Source organism: Nyctibius grandis, chromosome 4, assembly GCF_013368605.1.
Source record: "Nyctibius grandis isolate bNycGra1 chromosome 4, bNycGra1.pri, whole genome shotgun sequence".
NCBI lineage: Eukaryota > Metazoa > Chordata > Aves > Nyctibiiformes > Nyctibiidae > Nyctibius > Nyctibius grandis.
The window spans coordinates 5,224,433-5,246,931 of record NC_090661.1 but is presented as its reverse complement, the minus strand read 5'-3'; the positions used below and the strand labels follow the sequence as shown (position 1 = coordinate 5,246,931).

The 22,499-nt window shown below is 40.6% G+C and overlaps 1 protein-coding gene across 2 annotated transcripts in view; it reads right to left on the bottom strand.

Annotated features, from left to right (window-relative positions):
- The window catches only part of SLC17A6 (solute carrier family 17 member 6), a 32,285-nt gene extending 17,405 nt beyond the window's left edge, over positions 1-14,880 (bottom strand). Inside the window, exons 1-4 of one of the 2 annotated variants that reach the window (XM_068398966.1) lie at positions 14,795-14,880; positions 14,720-14,722; positions 11,643-11,895; positions 10,618-10,736 (exon numbers count right to left, since the gene is read on the bottom strand). In XM_068398966.1, coding sequence (XP_068255067.1) covers positions 10,618-10,736; positions 11,643-11,895; positions 14,720-14,722; positions 14,795-14,880 — 461 coding nt within the window. The remainder of the gene's footprint in view (positions 1-10,617; positions 10,737-11,642; positions 11,896-14,719; positions 14,723-14,794) is intronic. The other variant, XM_068398967.1, reaches the window with a different exon arrangement.
- Between the last annotated feature and the right edge of the window lie 7,619 nt (positions 14,881-22,499).

Here is a 22,499-nt window from a genome sequence, read left to right as displayed (position 1 = left end):
GCCTGTAGGCATGCAGCAGTTTTTCAGAATCCTTCCTTCTGCAAATGTTGCTAGCAATGGCAATTTGTGATCATCCTTTTTAACTTAGTTTTTTCTTTGAGTTATGCAGTGACTGAATATATAGAAATTTCAGGCATTTAGCTGGCAGTTAACACTTCCCTTCTTACAAAGTGTATCATTTCTACCCATATCAGGTGTGATGAGGGTCTTCTAAGACTTTGACACAGAACATGAACATTTTGAGGACCTGAATTTGCTGTGGTTTGATCTGCCAGCTTTGAAGATAAATAAATCCCAAAACATTCACAAGTCTTTTAGCAAAATGGACCACGCAAGGGCTGGATCAAGCGCCAGAATGAAATGCCATGCAGAGACTAAGTCAATGTGTATCAGTAACACAAAGTTTCTTCAGCCGCCTGCCTTCTGCAAGCCCCACTAATGCCACTGACTCTTACAGCTCAAACCAAGACCCTAAATAGTTTTCAGGCTGAGCCTTCCATTGCCTGTTCACAGATGTATTTTTGACGTCAGTGTGTATTTCATGAAGAACTTGGGCGCTGTTGGATGACAGCATCATTGCAATTGATTCTGAGTGTAAAAGACTCCTGGGTCATTAAATTCTGATCATTGCTCTTACCAGCAAGCACATTACATCATCCTTTCATAAGGAGATCAGGTTCCAGCTCAGAAGTAATTAGCATTTGCCCTACTTATTTTGGAGGCCTTTCCAGCTTGTTACTCCCTACATGCAGCAGATAACTTGTACCCATGCTGTCTTATTTTAGCAGTTTTAATCTCTGCAGTTTACCCCAGTAGCAATCCTGTCTCTTTCTTTTGCATCACTAAGCAAGCCAGGCCCTTTTCACCTTGTCTTCTTTACTCTTCATTCATTTGATCACCCCACCAACTCTCTCTCTCCTGTTTGAATTCAGCTGGTGAATCTCTCAAACCTGCGGTTTCGTTTTACAACTCATTATATCCATATATGTCTAGATAAAACTCTGACTCATTCCTTCTAGCTCATTAGCTTTGGGATGGCTTGCTCTTTAAATGTGTAATCTGCTAGATCGTATTTCAAAACCAAGACCATCTCATTCAAATTACATTAGCGAGTTCCAGGGCTTAGGCTGTGATTCAACTGCCTCTGTTGATTTAGAGATATATAATACCGTTATCAAAGAAATCATCTGTGTTTTTAACTTTGAAATGTTTTGTGGATCTGGTTGGGAGGATAACTGCTACGTGTTGGACTCAAAAGCTACATCTGTACTGCTTTGTGGAGTGTTTCCTGATATATGGGCCGTATGTTACAGCTGTTTGTATCTGGACTGCTCAGAGTAAATGTAGATTCCTTCAGAGCAAAGTGACTGTGACATTAGCATTTTTTTGCAACCAACCTAAACAGCATTTTGTTGCATGAAATCCAGTGTACATATTGTGTCGGGGTAAAGTACCAAAGCAGGTAGAGGTGATTAAGGATATCTGGTGGAAAGAGTGCCTGGAATTAACTATGCCAGAAGCATACATGGGTTTCGTTTCAGAGAGGATTAGTTTTTTCCCCTCTGAAAGTGACTCTGGTTATGAGGTATCACACATGCAGTAGGGATTTGTGCAGGCTCAGGACCTGGAAGGGAACTGGGAGCAAAGTTATTTGACAGTACTGACATAGCTGGATGATATAATCCCATTAAATAATAAGTTTCTTTATCAGCTTGATCTGAAAGCATCTGGTGTGATTTTACGTAAACTTGTGTGGCAAATTTTCTACAGATACCAATTTCAAAGAATTTGGGTCAATGGAGGATAGAATGCAAAAATAAGTCCAAATTTCAGACATAATCCTACTTTTGTTGGTTATATCTGAACAAGCAGGATAAAATTGTGAAATTTTTATATTTAGTCCTGAAATAACTCGTCGAGAGTAAATGTAGTTCTCTGCATTTAGTATCTTGAGGATCACTGCCATTCTATATCCAAGTAGTTCCAAAAGTCCACATTGGTGGACTTGTACTAGTCAACTGGGAGTAATACAGGTGCTTCTCAGGAACAGAGACAATAATATTTCAGCTTATAATGTTCTTGCTTGAGGTTTGCTTGGAAGCTATAAATTTAACACCATTAGTGATGGTTTACTTGCTTTCAATTCATGTAAATGTAAGCAGTGCTCTTACTGACATCTGAAACGATATATTGTGACAATTGTTTGCTTTTTTCCAGCTGTTCCCCATGTGTCAATGGTTACCTCCTTGACTGCAAACTGTGAGTAGCCACTCATTCGGAGTATTTGCATTACCTATACTGATGTTTATTAAGTATCTACCTGTTATGTCACTTCTTCATCTCCTTTGTAACCTAAATACTCTTGATATTATTTCTCTTACTCTAGTTGTCTTTTCAGTCTGTAATCATGCTGATTACCCTTCTTGGGACAACTTCTATTAATGTTTACGTATTTGTAATGGACTAAGTGAAAATTAACCCAGTATGGGAAGATACTGTTTAGTTATTCTGCGACATATATCATCATTCTGACTTTTCTCTGGTATAGCCAATTTTCTGATGATTCTATTGACCCCTCTACTGTAGACTTATTCATGGGAAATGCCCACCCTGACTGTTTATGGTTTCATAAATGATAGACAGAATGTAGTGGGGTTTATCTGAATCAGGCATTTAATTTGCATAAAATGGCATGGGGCTAACAAAGCTGGGATTATGCCATGAATATTAGAGTGGTTGATGAACTCAGCTGCCCAGCAAAACAGATAGAATAAGCTACCTTTGACATTAGAGAGGAACACTTATTCCCAAGTGCCAGTCTTAAGGTGACTGTGCTTCATGAGAGAATCACTTAAAACCGATCCTCTTTAATAATAGTCTGTGGCCAGAAGCTGTAGTATAGCAGCTTTATTTGGCTTTTTTAAAATGTGACAAAACAGGTTATTTTCATTCATATGTGTACAAGGGAGGACGTGGATGTGTCTGTGTGCCCTTCATACTAAATCCTATTATAAGCCCTTCATGAAGCATTAATATGTAAAAGCCGGCCTCCCGCCATCTAATCTAGTATAATAAGGGCTTGGATACATTATTAATTTTTGTCACACATCTGAGGCCCCCTTTTATCCACCAAAACCCCCATCCAAATCCCTTGTTGCATCATTAAATTGTGAAAACAGCTTCATCATTCATGACAGAAAAATGGAAGGACCTCGAGCCATATGGCAGAGGGAGCAGCGGTACCAGCCACCCATAGATGTTTCCCCAGTCCCCTTCTTGCAGTGACTGGTGCTTAAAAGACCCTGCAATGCAGTAGGGTGACAAAATCATCTTGGGGTTTTTGTGCAATATTGGCTTCTTTGGCTGGAAGCAGATGAACCCAACACCAGTGCCTGGGATCGGAGCCCGGGTTGATTTGCAGGATTTTGAACTGAACTTGAAAGGTGGGGTTGGCAAGTACAACGTCAGGGGTTCTCTCTTACAGTGCAAGGTCAGTTTATGTCTTCAGAAGTTGAGAAGTTGGCTCTTGTCTAACCATCCACAAATCCCCTGGTCATGCTGTGAATTATACATTGTTTGCAAATCAAAAAACCACACAATATGTCTACGTGCTAAAGGAAAGTAAATAATTTCTCTCTTTAAACCAAGAAAATGTAAAGATGTAAAGTTCTAGGAAATCTTTGGACTTTCATTTCTAAACCAATACTTTGCCTTACATTTTTTATGCTTGTTGTCATTAAGGTTGAGTTAGGGAGAAATATTCTGATTTCAGTGACACATTAATGACACAATTCCAGTGAAAATCTTTGGGACCCTGAGATGAGATGCACTGCCATAGAGTTGTCTGAAATATCATTCAGTTTATTCATGCAAATAATCCTATCAGATTACTCGCTGGGAAGAAGGATTTAGCCCTTAATAACAAGATGAATGGCACTTTAAAAGCAAAGACTGATTTGAAGTGAAAGGCTGATTTATATATTTTCATTCAGGTTAGAAAGAGACAATGATGAAGAGTTCAACATAGATGAGAGATAATTGCATTGTAGAGAAATTTAGTATAGTTATGTAGTGATGATTCTTAATATGAATAGTGCCAGGATTTGTTGTTTAACAGGTAACGAGAAATATATGTCATTATCATAGAATTATAAGGTGACTTTAATTTTTTAAAAAATGTCGTTGTGTTCTGCCATTTGTATTTCTTTGTGTAAGAGAGTTCTAATGTTTGAGTATACATAAATGAGCTAAAATGGTCACTCAGCTTTGTTTTACCAAAAAAAAGTCTGTGATTGTTTCAGATCTATTTTTGAAGCAGTACTTGGTACATACAGTTGAAACCTGCATTTCTATTTTAAATATGTAATTGCAAACTTGGGAATTAATTCCTTATCCTGTGTAATCTAACAATGACCCATTAATTTCAGAGAATCTTTCCTGATTTACAGTATTCAACCTCTTCACCTAGGAAATCAGTGAGGAGATACTACCACAGCATTTTGGTAATGCTTTTGATAGGGCAAGGGGTTTATTACAGATTTTCAGCATGTTTTTTTAAAGCATTTTTAAACATTGTATCAGAAGTTAAAAGTATAATGATATTTAAATTATCCTGAGATGAGGTGGTAAAAAACAGTAGTTTCACACCTTTCCATATATGTGTGACAGCACAGCAGGTAATTTATTCACAGACAGCTGCAGCTTTGAAATAGCGTGAATGTGGAATAGGAAATATTAATTTAAATAAAATTATTGTATTTCTAGGTTAAAGACAAAACAAGGGATTAGTTTTAAGGCCATCTAGCCTGATATTTGCTATGGCATTAACCCTTATGTTTCACTTGATTAGCCCTTATATTTCGCTTAATTATCCCTGTATTGAAAACATTTATTTATAATAGCTAAAATAGAACTTCCAATACAGGAATTTAACACCCAAAGAATCTAGCATATAATTTCTCTGGTTGGACCAGTGGTGACTAGTCATTATTGTTACTATTTATGCTTTTTTAATTTATCTGGTTTTCATTTGCTGATTCTTGTTATATATTTCTATGAGACTGAAACACACATTTATACCCAGCAATTTTTTCCAGTGGAGTTACATTCATACTTTGTAATCGAACTACATCCTAGTAATTTTTTTTTATATACTGATACACTGAATACATAGTTCTTGCTATTTCTTTCACTATGTGACATTATATGCTACATCTTTTAAATAAAGATCTCTAAAAATATCTCTAATTTTTCAACACTCATATTAATACGCATGTACCCAAATTGCCTGTAACAATCCAAGGTCAGTGTCATTGACCTAAATACACTCACTGCACTAAAACCAGAAAAATAAATACCCCAGGATTACATCGACTTCCTTATTAGAGCACCACACTGGAAGTTCATGATGGGTTTCTAGTTCAGCATGGCTTAATATCCCACTGAGCATGACTGGTTTCCAGGGTGGTTCCCCACTACCTGATATTACTTTGCACTTGAATGTTGTATATATTGAACAGAACCCAGTTTACCAACTGGTATTTAATATATCATCTGATTGTCTGGACCTTTTTGTACCCACAAGTTTATCAGCATTTATACATATTCCCAAAATGGCTGATGACATGTAAAGATCACAGTAGATCTTGTTTAAGGACTATTCAGCAGCATCATAACTTTGAAGGGTTCATAAGCACTAGATGGTTAACCATCAGTCTCCCAGTGTGATAAATAACACTGGTCCAGTTACAGGCACTCACTTGGTTGTGCAAAATACAAAAAGAAGGCATTTCATCACAGCATGTGATGAGCCACACAAATACCCCAAGTAACCTGGGGTCCTTATACAGCAGACAGGCAGAGATATGCATATTCTGGGAATGACACAATATACCTGGGGTTTGAAGTGCTTGTTAACTCACTCAGTTAAACAGTATATATCTTCCTGGAGGAGCTCATAGTCAAGAAAAGCTGCACCAGTTTGCAGTTTGCTGTTTTCAAAGCATCAGAACAGCAAAATCTCTTTATAATATAGTTAAGATACTACAAAAGAACATGATTATGAAATTACATTTCTGAATTTCATATCAGAATATTACATTCCTTGCCTTGTTTTAGGACATTTAAACACCTTGGCCATCGCGTTCCATTTAAATCAAATTTTCAATTATAGAATTGGGGAAACATCAAACCACAAATTTCTTTTTCTTTCTTTTAATAAGATTTCAGTCCCTGAGAATGATGATTGTTTTTTTAAAATTTGTCAAGATGAGATGAATTCTGGTTAGCCCTAGCCAAAGTTCTTTTCATGGACTAAGGAGAAATTAAGACTTGGTGGGGTTGGAGGACTGTCAGCATTTCATACCCTTTCTGTTCACATTGCATCGTAATCATGTAATGACAACCCCTCTGGTGGGAACCTCTGTAATGTTGACATTAAAACCTGTAGTTTAAAAGCATTCAAATGAGATTTATGTGCTTTTAAATGGCATTAACTGCCATAATGAGTAATAGCTCAGCTGATTATATAGTGTGGATACATGGTATTAGGGCATCACACTTGAATTTTCATCTTTTCTTGTATTTTTCAAGGAAAAATTATTTTAAACTATACAAAAGCAACTTAGTTCCTTCCTCCTGAAAACCCTGTTCACACTAGTCAAAATCCACTATTATTTAGTAAAAAACATAGCATTGAATCCCAAACAATCTCAAAAAAAAAAAAAAAAGGTCTCACACTTCATTCACCTTTTGGGGAGAAAGCTTTTCTATTACTAATAAGAAAGGGTTGTAAGCAATAATCATTTATATTATTTTGGATTTGTCTCTGGAATCTGCTTGTCTATTCTTGCCCCTACACCCCTACAGTCTCAAAAGCTCTGAATCACAGCTGATTTGCTCTCGATAAAGACAGTTATGTAAACATCTCTGCGGGGACCATGAATTCTACTCCCAGTATACTGCAGCCTGAGGAGAAGGGCACTTTTTTTAGTGTAAGGCTGTACCTATGCTCAAATAGGAGAAATAACCCAGATTAGTTGCAAACCTGGATGTCCATGTGACAAGATGCCTTCTCTAAACTACTAGAGCCTGCTCAATACTCCCTGCTCTCATCGTGTCATGCTTAATCGATGGCAAGGTTGATTGTTCATTGTTCATTGAGAACTTAACCCTGAGAAAAGGTATAGCTGTAATAAACCCTACCCGTGGGACTCCTCATTGTGCTTCCTTTGTTCCTCCAGTCTGCTGTGGTTGGTTGAACAGTGGTTTCATACCAGCATCTTCCAGAGGTGGATCCTCCTCTGGGAGAAGAGGTCTCTAGCCTTGTAGCAAAAGGGAATCCTCTTCTGTTTTCACACACTACTCAAGGGATGCAAGTTTAAAGCTTCACTGATTGCAAATGAGGGGGCACTTCAGGCCCAATCCGTGTCTCTTGAAAAATAATGTTGTCTTGCAATGTACTGAAGGTTCTCTGTTCCTATGGAAGTCAATTGAGGTTGAAAGTGTTTGGGAGCACTGACCTTTGTAACATACCAGCCCAGTTTCTATTGCCCACCTGAGATGTAATTGCTCGGGAGATGTGTTGTTGCTGAATGTTCTCTGGAATTTTTGAACGTGGTTTTGTTTGATCTTGTTGGTACTACAGCAGAGTAAATACACCTCTTTTAAGTATTTTTTTCTTAGTGTTGGGCTGAAAATACTCTATGATGGAAAATTATCAGATAAATTGAGACCCAAGCTATCAAGTGCAAATTCCTGAGAAACTCCATTTACTACTTGTAAATCTGTAAATCACCAAATCTGATCTGTCAGAAGTAGTGGGGAGCTATGCATGATAAGAGCAGCGGGTCAAGGCAGAACAGAATAACCATGCAGCAGCAGCCTTGAGTTCTACAATTAGCAAAGGATCTCAGTAAAACGCTACCCACTGACAGAGTCAGTTGAAGAAAATATGTTAGAGAGTTCAGAGCTCAGGGTTGCTAATCCTTGATTGGCAGTAAGCATTTTAAAATGGGGGCAGAATCAAAATAAAGGGTCTCAGCCCAGTTTGAAATTAATGCAGTGTGTGTAGAAAGGTTTTCTTGATACCACAAGAGGGTCGTTTCTTCCATGTGTTATACCTTAGAGAAAATTTCTAATGATGTCAAACCAATCTCTATAATTGGTTGCTAGACTGAATCTTAATGTCAAGCAAACTCAGTGCCATACACTCAGCAGCTCCCTGTCAATAACAAATTAAGCTCACAAAGCACACCTTACCCTTCCTCCCAATTTCCTTCCTCTGAGCATCTTGGAGTCATTTTTTCATTCATTCTATCTTTTCCATGTAATTATTATCTCCTTCCCTTCCAGGGAATGAACCTCTTGAAAATCTCCCTTTTTCTTGAGCTCAAGACTGAGTTTCTCACAGATCATCCTGAATCTGGCGATGCTATTCTAGAGTCTATTATTTTTTATGTAGAGCACATCTGAACTTTGTTTTTCTCTATAAATTCAGACTTGCTCTGAATACAAAGGAAACCATTGATGCCACAAAGACATTCAATGAGGTTTGTAAAAAAAAACAAAAAAAAAGTTACTTGGCTGTCATCCAGTGTGAAGGGACCAGTTGTGGCTGTAGCACAAGACATGTAAATCAGCAGAGACTTTTATAGTAGCTCATATTCTATCCGTGCTGAAGGCATCCAGGCCTGTGTACTCACTTGTCTGACTTTTTCTCCTGCAGTTTCTTGGAAAGGATATGGACATCAAGGCTTGCACCCTATTTTGGTGCTGCTTTACCCTACGGTCATCCCATTCATTTTAAGTTGAAGATGTAGATGTCAAAATCTCTTTGTAGCATTCAGGAACTAGCTTGTAGTTTCACCTTCTCAATACCCTGTTATCCCAACCACTACTTCTAACCACTCAGCACTCTATTCTCTGCCATTTTTTTCTACGAACTAAATATAAATCACAGCCACTATCAATTTATCTTATCTATCTATCTAATTTTACTATTTGCTATTACTGGCATGTATGTCATAGCTAGTTCCTTAATTGAATCTGTGATTTACATAGTCATTTGCCTTGTGTTGGAGTTGTCTCAGAGGCTTCCACAATAGTAATAACTAACCACTAATCTGTGAAAATTGCTGAGTCAAAATACACTTAGGTTAGTAACTGGAACTAGTCATCATTTACTGTTGTAAATGTAAATGTTTGTGAAGAGGAGGAAAATTTGATTTGCATATGCCAGGTTGTGTGTTTCTGCTACTGACTTTTCCTGGGAATGGCCCTGCCATTGTCTTGCAAATCTTTGTAGTTGCAGCACTTTAAATCTGGATTGATTCAAATGACTTTACTGATGTTGCTCCGGTGAATGAAGACAGGGTTTTTTTTCTCTGAGTCAAAGTCTGCAGTCTTTACTCAAGCAAAACTCCAATTAAAGCTGAGGAGTTACAGACTGTGTAAAGATGCAAAAATGCTTAAAGGGGGGAGAAAAGGAAAAGAACCCTTTAACTGGCTGTTAATTGTTATTTGACACAGCCTTTCACATTTCTGATCCGTTATCAGAAAGATGGCCCTTGTAAACAGACAGGCAATAGATACCCCAATTAATTAAATGTTGTACTTTGTTTTATTTGCATTAAACGGAGGGATATGAGGGTTATCTCGGTTACAGAGCATCTCTCCATTAGTAAATACTCATTATTTTTAATGTAGGTCTCTGTCTAAAAGGTATTTATCTTGGATAGAGCATTTTTGCTGTAGCTCCCCTTTCTCCTCCCCCTCTTTCTAAACAAACACGAGTAAGCTTGCTCACCAGGCAAAGCGCCTCTGCCTATCCAGGCCTACCTTTGATGTTGCACACTCCTGACGAGAATTAAAGGTATATATTGCTGATTTTAGTATCCATTTGCACTTAGTTTGTTATTGTTTTGAAGAGTGGCACTAGGACCTTCGCTGCTTCTGCAAACGATGAGCCTATGGCATTAAGCATGGACGTGAAAGCCTCGTGTTTTGAATACTCAGTGGATCTAATTAACAGGTAGAATCGCACCCTGGGTGCTTGAAAAATTGCCAGACACCATAGAAACGAGTCCTTAAGTCCCCGCACCATCTGCACTTTCTTTTCATTGTGGAAGTCTCATTGAAACATGTTTTTCGACCATTCTAAATTCATTTGTGCGTTAATGGAAAATTCCTGCTGATGGTTTTCATTAAAACAAAAATTATAAAGTTCTTTCGTTCAATCATGGAAAAAAAATCTCTCAAGCTTTGATGAAATAATGAATCTTTGAATTTGCCTCTGAATACGGGTTGTTTGAATATCATTGCCACGACCTCCTTAAACGGCTTTTTAAAGGAAAAAGCTACCAACAGGAGCTATCCTCCGCAAAATCAGAAGGTAGTTTGAAGATAGGCGAGCAACACATCATCACATCTGCGTTTCCAGATCTCATGCAAGTGTTCCTTCCTTATTTAACGCGACTGCCTTTGACCCAGGGGCGGGCTGCTGCAGGGGTGCAGGGGAGCCCCGGGTGCAGTGGGCTCCCCGCTCCGCCGCCCCCCGCTCCCCGGCCGCCTCCCGTTCGGACTCGTACAGGACCCTGGGGCTATTTAGACCGTCGTTACCTGTTAGCTGCCAGCCGGGACGAGATATACCCGCCGGGGATTTGAGTGATTATGTATCCCCAGAAAAAAGAGCCGTGGATCATGCCAACTGTTTCAGGATCCCAATTAAACTTCGCTTTCTTCCAATGCAAGGAACCGGGAGAGAAGGAGAGAAAGAGAAGAGGAAGGCTGTAATCGTGCCAGATTAAAGCATTCACCCGCAGTAACTTCATACCGAGTAGTCAAGAGGGGGTTCCTAACGCCGGCGGTGGCACTTGGCGGGGCCGGCCCGGGACAGCGGGGCCGGGACGCGTCTCTCCGGCTCTGCGCTGCCCGGCCCGGTGCTGTCCGAGGAGGAGCAGAGGCATCGCCTGCCCTCCCTGCTCACACGGCCGTGGCTGTAAGCACCCACCTCTTGCCTGTGTAAATTGGTTTGTCTCCGGATTTGTGTATTTAACGCTCATCTGTGTTTAGCATTCACCTCGCTAGGCTATAGCCCGCCTTAAAAGGTATCTTATCATTTAACGCCTTTTATCAACGCAAATTCTTTCATTCTGGTGTTTTCAAACATTCTAGCACAACCTCCTCGTCTCCGTTACAGCGCGGCGCATCCCCTGGCAGTCGCTTATTCGACGCCCTCCTTCCCCCATCCCCTACATTTATTTTACGAGATATTTGCGTCTTTCAAGATTGTGTGCAAAAGGGAAAAAAATCTGCCCGCAAATAAATACCGCAAAATGGCTTTGGGCTGGGAACAGAAAAGAAAAAATAGGAATAATCGGTAAAAATTGTTTCTCCTCCAAGAACGGGGTTTCCGTCTACAAAGGGCGGCGGGGGGGGGGGGGGGGGGGGGGGGGGGCGGGCGGGGCGAGGGGGGCCGGGCAGGGCGAGGGGCCGCCCGCCCCGGGCCGGGGAGCACCGCGGGCTGGAGCGGAGCGCGGGGGGAAAGGCTGCGAAACCCTCCGAGCCCGTCTCGCCTGCGCTAAGGTGCTTGACCTGGGAGTTGTACTGGGAGGACATGGGATTTACGAGGGAAGGCTTCCCACCTCTTTGATAATTTTTCCTCCTCGGTGTATGGTGCTGTTATTGACCATATCCACGATGGCCACTCCCAAGTTACATCGGATCCCGAAGGAAATGCAGAATCCCAGTCCACTCATGATGGCAATGATGTACCTCCGGGGCAGCCCGAAGCAGGTACAGTCGCACAACGGGGCTTTCTTCTCGGGCATTTCCATGGGCTTCCCATCTTCCGTCAGCTCGATGGTGTCCCCGGGCTTCTGCCTCTTCTCTAGGACTCTGCCCGACACAAGAAGGGAAAGTCAAGCCCCGGCCGCCTGAACGCACAGCCACTTCGGGGAGCTGAAGGCTTAAGTTCACCGCTCCCCCCGCCCCTTTGGCTCGGTTTGGATTGATTTGAGGATTTATTCCTTGTTTTCCATTCACCTCCAACTGTTCTTTAGCAATGACCTGTGGGAGTCACGATTAGTCATCCCCAGCTCCCCCCGCCACCCCGCCGCAGAAGCCCAGGGAGGAGCTCTAGCTGGGAATTGCTCATCTATCATTAAAGACTTTGGCTTAAATATGTAGGACGCATTAAGAAGACATCATCTGTAACCACTGCAGAGGCGCCATGTTGGGTAGCCCAAGAGGCACAGGGTGGAAACCGAAACAGGCTTTTGGAGAGGGTTTTATTCCCTCCTTGCTGTATTAAGAGACACCAAGGGGGATGATCTTGGTGTACATCTCGCTTCTGGTCTGGGAACAAAAGAAATGTTAACAGAAAGGGAGGGGGGGCGATATTGCTACTTATTTTAGATTTGCAAAATGGCTGTCACATGCAGTGGAAGAAAACATCACCGTCTTCAGAGAACTGGCAGCTCCGGAGAAGTCTGCCCGAAAGATCGCATCTGCTCAGCTACACGGTGTGAACGTGTGATCGCTTAGCAGGTTTAACCTTCCCAGATCGGCTTTAAGCTCGATCTCATTGCCCCCACTCCTTTTTTTTTTTTTTTTTTTCACATGAGAATCCTACCTCCTAGAAAACAATGTGCAGGAATCTGAAGGGGAGTGGGTATTTGCGGCTATTTCGAATCAACAGAATAATACCGACAAAAAAAAACACCTTCCATCCACGAAAGGTGACTTAGAACATTTCGGTTTATTTCTTCTTTGCTGGAAAAGCTTTAAAAATGCTGTGTCGGTAGTGAGAAAGATCGGGTTTATCGAACAAGTGTCCCGTGCTGAATCTCTTAATCTTTTGAGGTCACTGAGATATTTAAAAGATAGAAAAACTAATCATTTCCATCCTAGCTCCATCGTCTTGGGAAGCGAATATGTGACCATTTCCCGACACTCCGGACTCCCCTACTGCTGCCCTCACCCCTGCTCTAGGAGTGTTTTCTCACGTCAGAAATTTTCCTCTGAGGTGCATCTCTTTGAGGTTAACTCAGCCGGCTAATGGGGCGGTAACAATTAGCAGAATAAGGCTCAAAACGGTCTCGGTGTTTTGGAGAAAATACGGGGATTTCCTTCAACAGTTCCTGAGTTGAAATCCTCCCAATTTTTCTTTGCTGGGAGAATTATTTCTATGCTTAAAGACCGCATCATTAAGAAATATCTTAAAGTTGTGAATAAAATAAAAACCCACGTTTTTCTGTTCAAAATTCGTTCGTGCGAATAAAGAATGATGTAGAAGTGTCTTCTCCCTGAACGGGCTTCTTGTCTTCGGGAAGACACTGAGGTATAAGGGAGAGGAAAACTATTTTAATTCTAAGAATCGGAAACAAAATAGTTCAGATCCGTGCCTTGAAAAAGATTAGTAATTCGCACATCTGTTAATCAAGGCGGGGAGTTCAAATGGAGTTTTGCTGGAAAATACAAACACCGTTTCTCCATTATTCACTGGGTGACTGTATAAAAAGCAGTAGACATGAGCGTTTTATTTATATCCATTAGAGGCTTTTAGTGCGAGAAAGAGGTTCATTTCCTTAATTATATTTTAAGCAGTTTTTCTGCATTATCAATATTTCTTTTTCTGACCATTGAAAATGATTTAAATATGACCAAAACCTGCAGGATATTCACTGCGTTGTTGAAGGCTTCGGTTTTGCTTTTGGTTTTTCAAAATTGTACCCTTCCTACTAAAATGGAAATCTTAATGTTGTCTTTATCACCTCATTGATATGTCCCTGTCCCTGAAAATGGCAGCAGAAGTTGTGACTCACGCTGTAGAACAGCCTTGTGCCTGTGCCCAACACTGCCGCATAGGTATGGAAAAAAGACTTTTATGTGACCTACCCTAGGAAGATAAATCCGCAGTTACCTTTAATCTGTAATTCGAAAAAAAAACCCCAAACTTCGGAGCAATTTCTAGCAGAAGGAACAATCGAAAATACATTGGAATTTCACAGACTGTTCTCAAACGTCCTGGAGGTCACTAAAGTCGCCAGGTTGGATGGAGCACGATGTGTCAACTTTAGTGCATACACTTTTTAGGTATGCGAGAATTTGGGCTTGTTTAGCTGTGTGTACAGGGCTCGAAGATGATAGAAATGTTCTGTACACCCAGAAACATACCGTTGAGTGATGCTTTTGAGTTTAGCAATTGCAGTTGTGTATTACTTATAAGACAAGTGGATGCTTCTCAATGCAGACAGATAAATAATTAAACACATCCCTCTATATGTTTCAGCTTGAGGAGAAAAAAAAATCGTTCGGCTATCAATTATTTATACATCTCCATATTTATCTTCCTCTGACGACGAATTACACAAGGGACAAGACTAATCGAAACCAGGAAAGATTATTTTTTTTTTTTTTTTTAATGATTGGTAAGGCAGGGGGAAAGATCCTGTGACTGCATTGCAAAATTAACACAGAACAAAAATACGGGGAGCTGCTCTCTCCTGATTATGATTTCAAGACGGGATCCTGTTTTTGCGGGAGAAAGATGGGGTAATCTTTCAGTACATATTGACTGACACCATCTACGAATCAGATAGAGAAGTTACGAGGGTGCCATATTGAGAGGTTTCAGCACTAGTTTCCAGTATTCAGATTATATCAGCAGTATCTCAACAGCTCCCAGCCCTCCACCAATAACCTCCCCAAACCATTCGACCTCCTTCAGCAGCTGACGATTAAGAGCTTCCAATTATTGCTAAGAAGTAGAGTCCTATAAGAGTCTCAGTCTTACCTGTAGAGTTGACCAAGCGATTTTCCAGCAAAATTCTTCAATCCCTCCTTGCCAGGGGTCAAAATCCTTTGTTTTACCGACTCCATTCCTGCAGGGGTGCTCGCTGGATTCTGCTCTGCTCTGGATAGGGCACTGCTACGAGCAACGATGGTTCATATTGGTTTAATCTCTTAACTTTCCTCCCCCCATTAAATGGCTATCAGTGCACCTCCGGGTAAAGGGAGAGCGAGAGAAAACGTGCGCGCCTGTGTGTGTGAGAGAGAGAGGGAGAGACGGCGTGCGGAGCCGGGGGGGGAGAGGGCGAGGGCGAGGGAGCGCGCCTGTGTGCGGCGGCGAGCGGGGAGTCTGAGAGCACTGCAGGCAGCCCCCGGGTTTCCCGGCAGCGCGGAGTTGCCAGGCACGGTCAGAAAGTCTCCTCGGCCTTGCAGGGTTCAGTGGTGGCGGGTGGCGGCAGTGCCATGCCCGGCTGGGAGGGGACGGAGATCCCTTTGCCGGGAGCGTTTCAAAGCAATCTCGGTTTGGCGCTGGCGGCGTCCCCGGCTGTAGAGCTGGAGGGGGAGGGGTGCGATTCGCCGCCCTAGGCAGGCAGCTGCGAAGTCCCCCGCGCCCCGGAGCCGCTGGTTAAATCCCTCGGACGCCGAGGAGCCCCGGAGTGTCCGCGCTGCCCCCGCCCGCCCACCCGCGCAGCGCTGCGCTGCTCCCAGCGCGGCCGCGCAGGTCGCGCCCCGAGGCGGCGGCGGAAGCGGCGAGTGGCACCCTCAGGACGCCGCTCCCCCTTCAGCACCGCGGACAGCGCCTGCCCCCTTCAGCACCGCGGACAGCACCGCGCCCACTCCGCTCCGCGGGGGCGGACCGCGCTCCGCAGCCCGCGGGGAGCCGCGCCCCCGCCTCCCGCCCGCGTCCGCGGGGAACTGGCCCCGTGGGGGCCCATCGTCGCCCCCCTCTTCGGGGGCCAGCCCGAGGCCGCGGGCAGCGCCGCGCCGCGGGGTTTGCCGCACGTCGGGGCGAGCGTCGCTGATCCGTTGGCCCTGTTTGCGTGGAGGAAGGACGTGGCCTTCGTGCAGCCGGTCGCACTCTGGGGAAAGGGGGCATTAACTACAAATAATACCGCTCTTGCTATAAATAGATAACATCTATTCTAAAGGTATATTTATCTCTATATCCATTTTTACTCACACAGCTTATTTTATATCATATTAGGCATCCATTAGTGACTGCTTTCTCTTAAACATTTAATATTTTCCATATCTTTTGTGTACTCTGCTTTCATGCCCCCCGAGTAGGCCAGCATAACATTTGGACTTGATTTGTGGTATTTACAGCACTGGAATGAGCTGGACACATTCTGAACAGAATTCTTTTTCTTTCCAGAATCTAGCAGTAATTTTCTGAATTTAATCACTTTGAAGTAGATTGAAGATGCAAAACGTAGTATTTATTTCTAAATCATAATCGTTGTATTTCTCTTAGGCTTCATGTTAATCTTAAAGTTTCTGTAGATTTGTTTTTTAATTTAAAAAAAGGTATAGATTTTGCTCTAAACAAATCCTTCTAAAATTATTAAGCTCCTTCACTTCCCTAGTTGGTGACAAAATGTAAACAGCATATTTTAAAAGTAAGACTTCCTGATGAGAACATGTGTTGTAGCTGCAATATCCTAAAAGCAACTGCTCTTTGGATTTACATAAATATTTTTTTCTGATGTTGCCCTCTGGTGGAGGGTTAATGAAGTTTTACAGCAGCAAAGCACGTTTATACAAGACCAATTATTTTAATATTGACATTCCCATAATGACTAACCCACGTAGAATTTCAGTATTTCCTTTCAAAGTTGAAAAAGAACTACAAAGTATTAGAGTAGAAAATGATTTTAAAATATAGCTAATTGAAATGTTGCTCATTAGCATCATAACACAGTGCTGATTTCTGAATCATGGTAGGTACTGAATGTGGTTTTCAGCATTGGTGTCAGCACAGCATCTTCATTACCGTTACACTGCCGAATGGATTTTTCCTGGTACATGCAAAGCTGCACAGTTACATAAGCCAGTCTTCCCAGTGTTTCATGGCTCCAGCGTGCCATTGCAGATTTTTTTGAGGGGCAGCAGGAACAGGAAATTGTTTAGTAGGGATGAGATGGGATTGGATTCCGTAACAGAAGCCTTTCAGAAAAGTGTTGAGTGCTTTTCTGAGCTGGAATTTGAGACTGTAAAGTCTGTGGGGCAAGGGTGCTTTGTTTATTTGCACACTATATACAAGGAGCTCTGGTCCTAATTTTAGAAACCTCTACACTGGCATGCTTTTGATTCTACTAAGTAGCAGCAATAATTATTAGCAAAATAATAGCCCTTAGTAAGTAAATGATAACTGATTTGGGAAAGATACATAATTTATCATATCACACAAAAATTGATTTAAAGGCCAGATGAGAGATTCCTGCGTATAGACTCTTACTAGAGGAGAACTAGTTAGTCCTTAATTGGATAAAATACACAAAATAGCAAACAACCCTGGTATAGTAAAATGCTATCATGGCTATGCTGCTGCTGTAGCCATCTGAAGTAGAAATTTTATGTCTATCACACATTATATCCAGATATCACTGAGTCACATCCTGATCAAGCTCAGCTGTTTTGGTTTCACATGAGGCACTAATAAAAGCAGCAGAAAGCTAATGTCATTAGTGTTATAAAACATGTACAGACTTGTCATGCACTAATAGCTATATATTAGTTATTTAATCTTGGTAGAATAAGCCATTTCTAGAAAAAACAATGCATAGCATTAATATATGTTATCAAAATTGTTATAAATAATTATTTCTATAATGAGCGCCTGTCACAGACAGACTCATCTCACAAAAGGCCTAATTCAGACTTCAGTGAAATCATTGTGAGTTCTTTCCACTGGTGTCAGTGGCAGGTGAAACAGGACATTATGCAGAAAATTCTAGTCCAGATATCACTGCTAAATGTTCATGTATTGTCTGGAAGGAAAGAGATTCAGTCAAAAGTCACCCAGTAAAAAATGTGGTTCTGAGAAAGTTCTAAGAATATCTGTGGGATGACATGATATGATGCAGGATGCTGCAGATGCCTGCAGTTTTTCATGTAGAGCAGAAAGCTTATTGTTTAATCCTGAAATCTTGTAATTAAATACAATTCTCTTTGCTTAATAAGATTTTCTTTTTCTTTTGCTTGTGTGAAGGCTAAAGGATTGAGTCCTTACCTACCCTTTTGTTTCTATAAATAGTTCCTTTTTACAAGTTTCTGACTGAGCTATTTCAACAAGTTAATTGAAAGAGATGAAAAATTACAGGAGTGGTTCTTAGCTCAGTTTTTCTTATTACTATAGATCTAATCTCAAAATTTCCCATAATACCCCTCAGAATAGTGTCTAAATATAGTATAATCCTTTTAGAGGACTACAAAGTCAACACAGCCATATACAATTCTCTTTACCAAGTTTCAGTCTTGCTGAAGCAAACTACACCCTAAGCTAAAATTTTCATCAGTGATACATACCAGTGATTTAAAAATGCAATTTATTTAAATTCCATTTTTGACCTTCTCTTTGCTGCTGATACACTGCAATAGGGATGTGCTCTTTCCTAGGTGTCATGCATGCAGAGCTTATAAATGAATATGTATTTTATGATCCATTTTGAAAAATAATCATGTATGTGTTACTTTAAATTCATATGATCATACAGATTCAATCTAAGAGATCTTGTTTTTACCATCTACTAAAAGGTAACAAAATCCTGTTCTTAATAGTACAGTATCACCTTCAGAAATTAATTACATGCTTAAAATCTTAGTTACGCCACTAAATGCATTTCTGCAATACAGACTCATTTGGGACTGAGGATAACATAAACGTGCCTCAAAAATTATGATCTAATTCTCACTCCTATTTATGGTAGCTGTCCATTGAATCCAGTGGAATTTGATGTCACCTTAAGAACAAAGCAATTTTTTACCTTCTTTGTGACTATGGAACTGCAAAGTCCTAAAACAATGCCAAAATAATAATCTTGCTTGTCAGGCCACCAGGAAGAAGCAACAGCTTTGTAAACTCTTTTTTTCAGTAAACTACTTATTGAAAATAAATATTCAATACTTTAAAAAATTACTGAAAGAAAATCTTCTGCCAAGCCCTTGACTGAAGAGGCAGAACAAGGGGGACAAAGATTATTTTAAACCAGGAGCTTCCTCATTCTCCCTGAAAGTTTGTGAGGTTCACTCTCTAGATCACCTTAGGTGGCCTTTTGTTTTACCCTCCAGGGTCACGATGGGTGATTCACAGCAACAACTGGACAAGTCTCTTGAAAAATCAGTCGGGCAATTTGAGGGTTTAGATGTGGTGTCTGTGTGTTGACACATTAGAGATGTGTCTATGCTGGATCCTGCAACCCAACTTGTAAAGATTGCCAAATCCCAGCTAAAACTACATGAAGTTGGGTTCACAATATTTCACAGATGATTTTGCCTTTCGGAGATATGTCCAGCAGTGACTAAACATATATCTTATGAAACAGCCTTGTTCTTTTTTGTGCATATAACTCCAGACCTAGGTTGTGTGCACAATGTGGTTATTATGTCCTGTTGAGAAGTGTGCTACACCATGATGTTGAAAGGAGTAGCTGTAATGTGCCACAATGCTAGAAGTTCACAGAATTTCCTTCTGTTTCCTCCTGATCTGTGTTGCTTACATCTTGAATGATATTTTAATTTCCTAAACTGTGGGCTGGATTGGTAATTTATACGCTATATAAAAAACCCATGAAGTTGAACTGTTGGATCAGATCTTGGCTCTGTATCTCTACAACAGCACGAAGACTGTTTATCTTTCTCCTTTTGTGACCCAAAAGGAACAGGCTTGAGCTGAAACATGCTAAAGAGTGCACGCGTCTGGGCAGAACATACATGTTCACATGGAAGGTCACTCTCAACCAGCCCATGCTTCTTGGAAATAGAAATCTGGAACTTTGGGCCAAGATCACAGGGACAAATAAAAAATCTAGCAGGAAGTTGGCCGCAGGGCTAAAATAAACTATCACTGTGGATTTTGTCAAGCAAAGTTGTGTAGCTTTTCCACTACTTCACCTAAGTGTGATATATGACGGCTTAGAGCTTGTAAATTGGGCTACACTCTTTCAGATGCCCCCATTCAGTTGCTAGAACATTATTACAGTGCTTTGCCACTGGCCTAATAAACACAAGAAATGATATATAATAGAGGACAGAAGTTGCACACTATTTTTTTCAGGGTGATTTCTAGTCTTAAGCCAAACTGGAGGCAATTTGCTCAGAAATCTCTGCACTAACATAGGTGATGAAATATAATGACTTACTACAAAACTCAGTATTTGGAAAGTTGTTACTGCTTTCAGAAAAGGTAACAATGGTCATTTAAAAAAGAGAAAAAAAGGCATAGAAGTATCTCAAAGCTGCACTTTTTTGTATTAAGGAATATCTTGGTTTTAAGCATATAAATTCGCAGTGTTAACTCTAATGGCAATGCCTAACTTTCTGATAATCCAGGGTGTGTTTGACCCATGTGCAGCAAGGGCAGGTTCATTATCGTGTCGAAGCTCTCGCTTCAGCCATCTAGTGGTAAAAGCCATTAAAGCACTAAAAGTGGCGTAAATTTTTATGTTCCACCAGTATAGTGGATTTCACTGTAAAAAAAAAACCACAACCCACTAGGTGATTTGCAGTTAGCATATATGACTACTCCATGGCTGGAAATTTTCCTGTTACATTACATAAAGATTTATTTATTTCTTCTGTCCTCCTTTTCCTGTCTAAAATCTAGTTTGTTTTTAATATTAGCAACTAGATTAAAAAATAATCTAATAAAAATCCAGCCAACGGTAAATGCCTTCTAAATCACGAAAGCAATGATATTTGTATTAAAAATACTTTTAGTATCTGTGGAGAAATTTGAGAATATCGAAGGTATTTATCTTAAAAGTAAATGGGGGTGCTTATCTTCTTCCCAGATATTACAGGAACATCTGTTCCTTTGAATTCCTGTACTGCTCCATGAGTTAAATGCAAAGGGTCCCGAAGGACTTCAAGCCATCTGTCATGTTACACAGACAGAAACACACCTACCTCTGGGGCTGAGCCCGAGTAGCAATTCTCTTAGTATACAAGAAAGCTGTGCAACACTTGGTGAGTGGGATGCAATTGCCCACAATGAAACTTAGCCAAGGACTGTGGCATATTATCCTCTTTTTTTATTAATATGATGGTTAATGATCTTTTATATCATTAATCTATCATTATTTCATTGTTCCGTGATGTCCATCATTGTACTGTTTAACAGCTTAGGCAAGGCTCTTACACAAGAGTCAATTTGGCCTTAGTGATAGTCGGGTCTCTTTTCATTGCATGAAAAACCTTGAGGGAAATGTACCAATTGAAGAATGTATTATGGTGCCTTTTTATTGCTAGATTTAGACAATCAGAACCAGCTTTTCTAAGGGCTGCAGTAGTCCTTTCTTTTCTGTTGACTTGTCTCTTAACATTGTTTTAAAATGTATTAAGAGAAGTTTGGGGAGGAATTTCTGTTGATTCAGATCACAGATTGCACTAATTTGAACAGGACTTAAAGCTATTATAGACATTCATCTGCTAGGAGAATTGCTGAAGAGATACCAAGGATAACTTCAGATACATCAGTTGATCAGGAAACTGTTCCTGGTGGGGAGAAACAACACAACACAACTCATAGTAGATATCTGGAAAATAGTTGTGTTTAGTACAACAGAGAACTGACATCTGAGTTTGGGAGCAGACTCTTGGACTACAGGGTTGGGTCTGGGATTGATATTACAACCTGAATTTGTCACTCATTTTTTCCATGCCTCAGGTATTTTGGATATGAAACAGGGAGAATAATCCTTCTTCAGAACAAATATTGATTTGTCAATAAACTATATTAAACCAAAGTATATAAAATGCTGTGTAGGAAGAATGTATGGAGATTCTATTACATGTAAAGCTGTTTCTCTAAGGAAAAACACATACATAAAACTGTAGTTAGTAATCTCTATCCACAAAGTGTAATTTGCTAGTGATACAGCCAGCCAACACCGTCCGCCTTCACCGCTAGACACTGCCAGAACAGGTTCCAGCAATGTAAGGACACTTGTGTATTTTCAACTGCTATATCATAGCTTTTCTATGTAGAAAGATATTGAGACAGTGTGTACAACCATAGCAAAAAATAAATAAGGAGGAAGCATATTTCTTTAGTTGATGTTTGGGGGTAGTGGAGTCTGTAGAAAGGTATCAGTGATTCTCATGCCTTTGCAAGAAAGAACCACGTTTTTCACTGAGGGAGCCTTCCATTCATCCCATATTTCCTTCTTTAGTTTTATTTCTTGACAAGCTGACAACCATCAGATGAATTCAAGACTGAATATGATCACATTGCATCTCTTAAATTTCCTTGGAATAAGCCTAATAATAGAATTGTCTCCAGTCTGGATCCAAAATAGGAAAATAAGGAATTTAGGGGGCAAATTTTATGTCATATGTTTGCATCTCCATCAGATAACACTAATCCAAGCTAGCAATGCCAGCATATCCTCAAATGACTAGTATTTTAATCAAAAGACTCCCTTCATTTTATTTATAATATAAAATCAAATATTGCTTGTTCTATGAGCATCAGAACGAATGCATCTGGC